Here is a 10,674-nt window from a genome sequence, read left to right as displayed (position 1 = left end):
TTTTCTTTTTAATATTCCGTTTAACTAGAACAACAGTAATTGCCTCGGAGGACCACATGTCTCAGATCTCCGTTCTGCTACAGGCAAACCAGAAATCAACCCTGAGCAAAATAAACTAAACTCTTAATCTTAAGGATACTGATAGCTGGAATGTTTAGATATCAATTAAGAACTGCCACAAGGATGCTTACAAATACCTGGATATATCAGACCGCCTCCTGGTTGCTGGAAGAGAGCGTTATTGGTCATAATCACTATGAGGAGAGCTGACAGTCTGATGGCTCAGCTGTTGGCCAAATTATCATAGCAACGTGAACGACAATTTTGCTCCCTTCCTTCCTCTAACTATTTCAGTCAATAATAATAGAATGTGTTACACTTCTTTATACCCCTGAATAAACCCATAATGATAGTCAATACTTCAGTGCACTAAGTACTGCATAAGCTGTGCCAAGGAGAGCAGTTAGTAACTACTGTTAAGCAGAAGTTTGGGTAGCAAAGTACTTTTTCACCACCTATTCCCTGCATATATTTAAAATATATGTTAAAAAAAAGTTGAAGGCAAAAATTCTTCCCTTGCAATACTTTGGTTTCTCCGATAGCAGAGTAATTCATACCAAAAAAAAAAAAAGAATTTTGAGCTCCAAACAGAGTTTAATGGGATAATGGAAAACTCAATGTTTAGTGAAATTATATTACCAATATGCCAATATTACCAAAGATTTTTTAAAAAAACTATATAGTAAGGAAAATCTACAGAATATTAAAAAGAACCATCAACCGCGCTAGACTGTATTAAGCATCCCCAATAAATAATATCCTCTAAAGTAATATTGAGCAGAAACCACACATTGAGTATTATTTGAGATGGTTATGAAATTTGAGAGGCAGATGTTTAAAATCAATCTGTTATTTGGGAAAGGCACTGGTATAGCTATCAATGCAAACAGCATTAAGTTTTATCTCTGTTTTGTTCATATCTGCACAGGAGTGCAGAGAGGATGAAGAACATCCTCATCTCACAGTACCTATATTCATTTAATGTCTTTGGTCTGCATTTGATCTCCTGGAAATGGAGGGCAAAGGGAAGAACGAATGGGTAAGGCAATCAAATCAATCCCATGGGTTTATGCAGACAAGTAGAAAGCTGAATACAGCAGCCAAACTGTACACTGAGGGTGACTGTGTCATAGCACAATCCTCAGATGAGAACATCAGAAAACCATAGGCTGAACCTGAAGCATTAGAAAACCTGGTATGAATCCAGATGTCTTGTCCTATGTACTCACAGTGGTCATGTGCCACTGCTAAAGCACTTCTGTTCCTGTTCACCATGCCCACTGAGTTAAGGGTGAGTTACAAGGAAAAGTAGTAATTAATAGCACAGATACAAAGGCTTTGTCACAGTGAGAGGAGAACATTAGCTGGGTAACACTCATGAAGTGTTACTTGTTCCAAGAAGTAACCATTTAAAAATGGTGCTACCATCAGAACCTGATGGCATTTAAATAACAGACTAATAGACAAATGGAATCACAATTTTTCTATTCTTTGGGTAGTCTTCAAATTTCTCAAGGTACCACCTGAAAAAAAAAAGTACAAATCTGTTGAGTATTGCATCCTCAAAATACTTTCAAGGAAATTAAGTAACTGCGCAATGCATTCAAATTAATCCATATGTATTTTTGAATGCAAGCCAGAAAAAAAATGCCTTTAGAACCTACTCTGGATAGAAAACTGCTATTTACCACGCTCGCCCTAAGGAAATCTGATTGTGAGCTACAACAAAACAAAGCTACCACTGCAAACAATGAGAATCAAACTAGTAGGTGTGATGAGAGCAGCCAGGGAATGAATGGCCTATTGTAATAAAATGTGTATTGTAACGATTTCTTCCTTTAGAAGAAAAGGAGGAAAAACAATATCCAAGGGAATAAAATAAGTCAAGTTTTATAATGACTACATAAGCGAGCATGAGATACTTTACACATTGGATCAACACCTGGTTCTGGATAGAAAAACCGTCAATTCCAGTCAGAGCTCACATAGTCAAACACTACGGTAGCTTTACTAGTTCCCTTCAACAACTATCACTATTTTCACATCCAGATAATTACAGAAAAAAGACACATTAAAGTAATAAATATTATTATATCACTTTATGACAAACACATTTACTCCAGTTTTCAAGTATTTCATCTTCTGCTTCTCTAATATAGAAAAAAGTTCATTAATCTGAGCTCCTCAGAGTTGCATGTGTTCACATTAACAGTACTTAACTGAAAGACTTAAGTTGCAATAAGCAGAGAACAAAACTCTCATAATAATGCACAACTGATTTTGATGTTGTTGCAGGCTTACAGTTTCAACACTGAATAACACTGCCTGTTTGTCTAGTGACATACAAGAGGAAGTTTTGTGACTTCTATATAAAGCATGCATTGCATGCTTGCCTGCAGTTGTGTGACATCAACATCACACTATTGAATTACATATTATATTCATTTTCAGTGATTTATTCCCATTTTGTCAAATTGAAACTTGCTTCGATTTACTATTTTTGCTCTTGCTTTTTCCCCCTTCACTCCATTTATTTAAACAAAACAAAACAACCAAACATTGATTCCCTTAATGCAAATTAATTCCTTTAACAACCATTAGGGCTTTTCATAACACTCTTATTACAAAAACATGAAAGAGTTTTACCAAGGCTTAAGATACACGGAAACAAACCATGGAATTTGAGTCCAAAGAAAATAATACATTAGGAAAGACTGCAGAACCTAACTGGTTCCTTCCTCATCACTTGGGTTGCCGAGGAAGAGGACACATGCCCCTGTTATTTCTGGGAGTACAGGGAGACCTAAGATAATGGAGCAAAAACCACAAAGAAAATGTAGTTCCTTTGGGGATGCAATGGCCTCATGCCGGACTGTGGACTAGAGACTAACTAGTTAAGTACCAGCTCTGCACAAAAGGGCAAGGACATTCTGGTGGACAGGGTGAACATTGAGTTCAGCATGATGGATCCTTGCAGTGACAATAGCTAGCTGCACACTGAAGTGCTTTAACATGTATAGAGCCCCAAGTTAAGGCAAATGCTTATTCACCACCATTCAGCAGTCAGTAAACCATATCTAGTTTACCGCATCCAATTTTGGGCTTTCAGTATGCCCAAAAACTCATGAAGAGTTCAGTAGATAGTCATTTAGACAGCTATGTAGCTGTAACATACAATACACAAGGAAGGGCTGAATTAGCTAGATTTGCTCAGCTTGGAGAAAAGAAGTTTAAATGGGGCATTTAATTGCAGTCACCCACTATCCACAGAGGTATTAGAAAGAAGACAGAGCCATATCCCTCTCGAAAGTGCACAGAAAATGGTCAAGAGGTAGGGATAAGAGCTGCACCACAGAACAGGAATAAGGAAACATATATAAGGAAACAGCCAGACATAAGGAAAAAGAATTATTCCCCATGTGAATGGCAAAGCGCTCAAACAAGATATTTTTCCTCAGAGGTGCTAGAATCTTTGTCCTCAGACGGACTCTGAACTCAACTGTATGAAGCCCTGGGCAACCTGGTATAGCAGTGAGGTGATGAGCAAGTCAGACTAGGTCTTCACAGGTCCAGAATGAACAACTTTCATTTAATGAATAGCCATTATGTTGACCACCTCATTGTATGTTCTGTGCTTATGCTTAACTACCCTACTGAAATCTTGTCGTGTTTAATACCGCTCAGAGTACTCTCTCATTCTCCACAGCAGTGGCAGCTTTTCATTAGACTTGTTCTGCAACATCTCTGTGGTATAATTCATGAAGTGGAAATGAAGTGTGGTATAGAGACGACAGAAATTCTAAGACACAAACACTTACTGGTGGTGTTGCTTTGCTCTTGAACCCAAAATGAAAAGTGTACATAGTGCAAATGCAAGGCTTTCGATAGTGCAGCAGGCAAGGGCGTATCCAAGCCATTCCAGGATCTCTCCAAAGAAGTTGGCTCCACTGACATATTCAAACATTCCTCCTAAAGGCAGAAAGGGCAGAATTACTTTAAAAGCACCTTAATCGAGGAGATCTTTGATAGTATTTTTATTGCAAGTCTATATCACTATATCACCTAGATCGTCTATATCAATAGTGTCTCTTCATATATTTTTTAAAGCAGTAGAAACAGTGTTTTGCAGTTCAGGCTGTACTACATAGGATTGCTTCAGGCATCACTCTTATCCAGCTCCATTTATCCTTTAGAAATCAAAAGAAAAAGACAATATACTTAATAACAGAAGTGATTTCATGCCTCCATAAATAGTTCTTTACAGGGATATCAAGCTGGCACTGACCATCAACTGCACTTTTTCCTTTTTCTTTTTTAAATAAAGAAAAATAATTAAAAAAAATAATCCCTTTTAAATAGTCTCATAAAATATTCCTACGTTTCATTAGCATACAATACTTCAATAAATTGGAGAAGTGAAACAGCTCAGGTCAATGATGAAAAATATAATTTAAAATTCAAGTTGCAAATAGCTTAAGATGTGTTGCCCTTCTGTTCTTGCCCCCTGTCAGGCCTAGAGAAAGGTCTTAGCTAAAGGTACTTCAACACTGACCCTCACAAAATAAAGATTATCAGTTTGTGTTAAGTAAGTGTAATCTACAGCCAATTAGGCATAAACAGTCAGTGCTCACCCGATGGGAGTGTTATAAAAGTAAGAACTTTCACCCTGATTCCAAAGTTAGCATGCAACCTGACATTACAGTCAGAACCATGCCAAATGCGACCAAACAAGCAAATATTTACCAGTTGTAATAAAGGACATGTTTTGAACTTGCTCTAATTACTTTGCTGACAGAACAGAAGCAGAATTCCAGAGCTTAATTTGGATAAGTAATATAAGAAAACCAACTTCTCTTGATCAAGCAGCAAAGAATATCTTATTTCCTTCTGAACATTTCACACTGTGGTAGTATTCATTTGCAATAGATGCAATCCAAGTGCCCATGTAAAGATAAAGTTATCTTCTCGGTGGAAAAAATAATACGAACTCTAAGAAACAATTTCCTAAGGTAGAACAACTGCTAAGTTTCTTCTCAAATCATAAATTATTGCCTCTAAAAAGATAACACCAAGCTTTAGAAGGTCACATTTACATATTGGAATATCTGTTTATATTGGAAGACGCTTCTTGAGGCCACCCAGTGCAACTCCACCCTGTTCAAGCAGGGTCAGCTAAAGCTAGAAGCCCAGCAAAATGTCCAGTCAGGTCTTCAGCATCTCCAAAGATGAAAACTAAACAGTCTTCCTGGACAATCTGCTCTATAGTCTTTGACCACCCTCACATTTAGAAATACATAGAATTGTGAGTTCACATAGGATTTCATGTGTTTTAATCTGTGTCTATTGCCTTTCTGCCTGTCAGCAGGCACTACTAAAAACCCAGCTCCTTTATCTTCATTGTCTCTCATCAGGTATTTACATACATTGATAAGATCCCCATAAGGATTTTCTTCTCCAGGTTGAATAGCCCCAGTACTCTTCATGAAAAATGCATCTTTTGCTATATATTTATTACCTCTTGGTATCTTGTAACCAGTTTCTCCAGGTTTTCTCAGATTTCTAAGGATATGATCAGAATAAATATTGATTATCATGCCGATCAGCCACCCCATGAAACCTGAAAAGGAATATACAAAATATTAGTACACTGAATCAGAAAACAAAGTAATAGATAACTTATTAGGCATGTTATCTCAAAGCAGTAGTAATACAGTACTGTAAAACACTATAAGCGGTTCCAGTGACTCTGTGGACAATCCCAGTTTCACAATGAGCTCTTGAGTAAATAAGGCTCATAGTAATCAGCCAATCTCTTGACCAAAACACTATTTTAAGTATAAGGTGTTATTCTTGGGTTGCTAGACAAATATAAGCACGTATTTATGTGTATGTGTGCATACATACGCATACGTATTAACGTATATCTTCTAACTTCCAAACAAATCAGAATTTTAAAGAACACGGAAAACTGGTCATTCTTATTCCTCGTAAAATGACACACCTCAGACTTCTTTTTAAGTGACATCATGCAGACTGTTTTGTAATTAACAGGAATGGAAAAATACAGTAGATTCTGATGCAAGACTAACAAAGATAATGTAATCACGCTCCCAGGAAGTTTAGGGTAGGGACTTGCTAAACCTAGTACTGCTGAGCATTAACAAACACTGAGCTCGAAATTATTTGCCAAACAAGATGCAAAAAAATAAACAAAACATAACAAAACAAACAAACAAACAAACAAACAAAAAAAATGTTCTTTAAGATTATGGAAGAATTTCTGCAGTACTTTCTCAAATTCATTACCAGGTTGTAATAGATTTCTTTCTGTAATCTAAACCAGAAATATATTCTAAGATAACTGCAACAGAGAATGAGTGCTGAGACCCAGCTGCAATACAGCACAACACATGATATATATATATATAAATCTAGTACTGAAATATACTGTTTTCACCCTTCCATTTGCATCTCTGGCTGCATGCCATCCTTCTTTGAAAAGAGTAATCCTTGCTGTTGGGAACAGACAAGATTCAAGGCCAACTGCATTGAAAACACCTGCAAAAATATTGAATTTTATTTGGGCCAAGCACAAGGGCTGCTCTGAAAGCAATGCCTTTTTATTATGTCGGCTTATGACATCAAAGACAGATATTGGTGGCATGGCAGTAGAGGATGAACCTTCCCATCAATATTCCATTACATTTTGTTGTCGTGCAACATATGGCAACAGAGGGGGAGTCTGACAGAATGGTGTCTGACATGGGAGAGTATATAGAGCAAAAGTTTGTCCATTAATTCCTCCGTGCAGAAAAAACTGCACCCACTGACATTCATTAACTGCACTTGCTGAATGGTCACAGAGACCAAACAGAGGATGTGTTCACAGTGAGGGATGGGTAGTGCATTTCAGCAGGGGTGACAGCACGTTACCTCTGCTGGGGTAGATTGCTATAAGCACGTCATGCAGGCTCTTGTTCACTGATGGCAAAAAAAATGCACAGCTAATGGTGGTGACTGGGTTGGAAAATACTGTTTTGTAGTTGAGAATTTGCTCTATCAAAGTATATATCAAGTAGTATTACTTTACTTTTTGTATCTGTTGTTTTTCCATGGTAATAAGTAGGAGGCTCTACTTTTGGAGCAACCTATGTAAGTACCAGTGACTTGCTTCTGAGCCAAGTCACTTCACGCTCTAGGTATAATTTTTGAGTGTAAGGAAAACACGTTAAGTCTTTCAGACAATTCTCTTACAATACATAAAAAAAAACAGTAAAATCTCTGTTAGCTGTTTGATTGCCAGCTTTCTTTTCCATTGTCAGCAATGTTTACCAAAGAGACCTGCCTGCTCACTTCCATGTGGATTAAGAAGGATGTGACTGCTCTACAGGAAACTAAAATTGCTGTGTGAAAGTCCTTTCCATGTTTACCTTGGTAAGTTTAAAATGCTGCTTGACTGGCTTGTTACAGGCTGCTTACAGTACAAGCAGAATGTAGAACTGTAAACAAGCACATCTCTTACTCATATCACAGAGCAGGAAGTTTCCATTAGTAATCAAGCTATGTAAATGCTATACATCTTATAATGAAATTTATCATAACCCTCTCAACTAGAAATTCAGCATAATTACTCAAGATAGATTAGATGCTGATATATTCGATCAAAATGAGGAATTCACAGATGAATTCAAATATCAACAAGATTCAAAAGTATAGAGCAACTCAAATGCTACTTGAATGTTTTTAGTTAAGTAATCATTTGAATGTCTTTTCTTTCAAAATAAATCTCTATCCAAACAGAAGGTATTGAACTCTTACAATATCTAAGTATAAAAAATGCTTGCTTCTCTTGCACTAGTGGCTATGTACCAACTTGATAATTGCCAGAAAAGAAAATGGAAACATACCTTGGAAAATAAGGGATGTTATTTGTACTATTAGATGAGCATATCATTATTTCTATCCATAGAGTAATTTGAAATCAATTTTCTTGAATAGCACACAAATTAATTCTTCTCAAGTGTAAACAGTATTTCTACTAATACAATCCAGTATTAACACACACAAAAAAAAAACCCTCTATGCTGAAAGTTATACTCAGTTCTATGAAAAGGAAATTGGAGATCCTTTAATTTTTCTGAAACACAACTATAATTCTGAGAACTCTGCCTTTTGGGAGCACTGTAGTTCACTGTCCATATTCCCATGTCCTGATCATGGCTGAATCTTGAAACTCCACTCTACAAAATACAAAGAATAATGAAGGACTAAATATGATGGGCCAACAGATTAATACATGTCTCTGAGCCTGGTACACCCATCAGGGGTTTGGGTTTTTTGACCTCTGCTCTGTTTTCATGAGACCAGGACAGCTGGAAACTAATAGGAGTGGCTTCTCCCATCAGTAGAATGGGGTCTTAAGACGGGAGTTGGGAAGGTTCATTCATAGAGCTTTAAACTAGGTATGAAGAGGGGTGGAGGTGTAACTGGGGTCACTAGAACAGAGCCTGTATGTAACATCCCTTTGCTTGTAGAAGAGGGGTGTGCTAGTAAAATCCCACAGTCTTGTGTCTTGGTGAAGGAGGAGGATGACTCACCCTTTCATATGAAGAACACCAGGGCTGGTGTGAGGTTGGTGGCTGTGGAAACACCTGAGTGTGGTCATGAGGTTATTAGGGCTACTGCCACTCAAAAGGAGGCCCAGCTCGGGTGCCTTCATACTAATGCAGGCAGCATAAGTAATAAACAGGAGGAGCTGGAGGCCACTGTGCCATCAGAAAGCTATGATATAGTCACCATCATGGAAATGTGGTGGAGGGTGAGGGAACCAATGAGGGGAAGCAAAATCCTGGACCTACTGTTTGTTAACACAGAAGGTCTTGTGAGGGATGTAAAGGTTGGAAGCCGTCTGGTTGGCCGTGATCATGAGATGCTAGATCTCTCGATCCTTGTTGAACCACAGAGTTAGCAGAACTGCCACCTTGGACTTCCAGAAAGCAGAGGTCCTCTTTAGGACCATGATTGAGAGGGTCCCTTGTGAGGTAGCTTTGGAGAGCACGGGAGCCCAGGAAGGCTGTGAACACTTTGGAAGTTATTTTAAAGGTGCAGGTTGCTGATGATTCCCAACTCACGGAAGATGAGCCAAGGGGCAAAGAGGTTGGACTGGCTGAACAGAGACCTTTGGTTGGATCTCAAGAACATAAGGGAAGTTTATGGTCTCCGGAAGAGTGAGCAAGCTACTTATGATGATTACAGGTATGTAATGAAGCTGTGCAGAGAGAAAATTAGAAAGGCCAAAGCGCAGCTAGAACTGAACTTTGCCACTAAGGTAAAGGAAAACAATAAATATTCTTATAAATACACCGACAGCAAGAGGGGGGCTAGGGAGAATCTCCATCCATTGTTGGATGCCGAGGACAACTTAGTGACCAAGGATCAGGATAATGCTAAGGTACTTAAGGCCTTCTTTACTTCAGACTTTAATAGTAAGACTTGTTACTCCCTGGGAACACAGCTCCTTGTGCTGGTAGATAGGGATGGGGAACAGAATAAGCCCTGCATGATCCATAATGAGATGGATGCTCACAAGTCCACGGGCCCAGATGGATTGCACCCTACAGTGCCGAGGGAGTTGGCAGATGTTGTTGCCAAGCCACTTCCCATAATCCTTCAACAGTCCTGACTAACTGGGGATGTCCTGGTGGACTGGAGACTGGCAAATATGATGCCCGTCTTCAGAAAGGGCCGTAAAGATGATCCTGGTAGGTACAGACCTATAGTCTCACCTCAGTGCCAGGGAAGGTTATGGAACGGATAATCTCAGGAGCCATCATGGATCAGTTAAATGTCACGCATGGGATCAGGCCCAGTAGATCCTGTCTGACAAACCTGATTTCATTCTATGACAAAGTGACCCACTTAGTGGATGATGGTAAGGCTGTCAATGTGGTTTACCTGGACTTCAGTAAGGCCTTTGACACTGTCCCACACAACCTCCTTGTGGAGAAGCTGGCTGCCCACAGTTTGAATGGGTGTACGCTTAACATCTTTAACATCTTTATTAACAATCTTTATGAGGGGATTGAGTGCACCCTTAGTAAGTTGACAGATGTCACCAAGTTGAGAGATAAAAGGAGTTTATGAGATAACCGAATGAAACTGTTGTCACCTGGTTGCTTCAGTGTTGGGACAACAGAGTCAGTAGTGTGTCCCTAAATAGTAATGAAACTCACCAACTAGGAAACACTGCCCAAGACTCAGCTATTGACAGAGTGATTAGTAGATGTCTGCACAGTGTCACCACCCTCTGGGAAAGAATGTTATTGGCTGTGAAGGAAAGACATCCTTTCAAAGTCAAGCTGGAGCCTGGCCTGAGAAGATCTCAGGCCATCTGGAATACTGTTGAGAAAGGCATCCGGTATTTGAGAGAAACAGCCATAGTGGAAATGCTGTATGATCTCACATTTGTTTCTAATGATCCACACCAAGACCATGATTCTGAGAGAGTGAAGAATACACCTGAAATATGGCAGAAGCTCACAAGAACAGCAGCAGAGAGGTATGCCATTTTACTGGTAGCAACGACCAATAGATACGAAGACCTAGGCAGAAGAC

At 38.9% G+C, this 10,674-nt stretch overlaps 1 protein-coding gene across 1 annotated transcript in view; it reads right to left on the bottom strand.

Moving 5' to 3' along the window:
* Positions 1 to 10,674, bottom strand: part of SRD5A1 (steroid 5 alpha-reductase 1) — an 18,821-nt gene continuing 8,147 nt past the window's right edge. Inside the window, 3 exon segments of the mRNA XM_072328371.1 lie at positions 1 to 1,583; positions 3,879 to 4,029; positions 5,576 to 5,677. Of these exon segments, the coding sequence (XP_072184472.1) occupies positions 1,517 to 1,583; positions 3,879 to 4,029; positions 5,576 to 5,677 (320 nt within the window). The 3' untranslated portion in view covers positions 1 to 1,516.

This window comes from Excalfactoria chinensis, chromosome 2 (genome assembly GCF_039878825.1).
Source record: "Excalfactoria chinensis isolate bCotChi1 chromosome 2, bCotChi1.hap2, whole genome shotgun sequence".
NCBI lineage: Eukaryota > Metazoa > Chordata > Aves > Galliformes > Phasianidae > Excalfactoria > Excalfactoria chinensis.
This window is presented reverse-complemented; position numbering and strand designations above follow the sequence as displayed.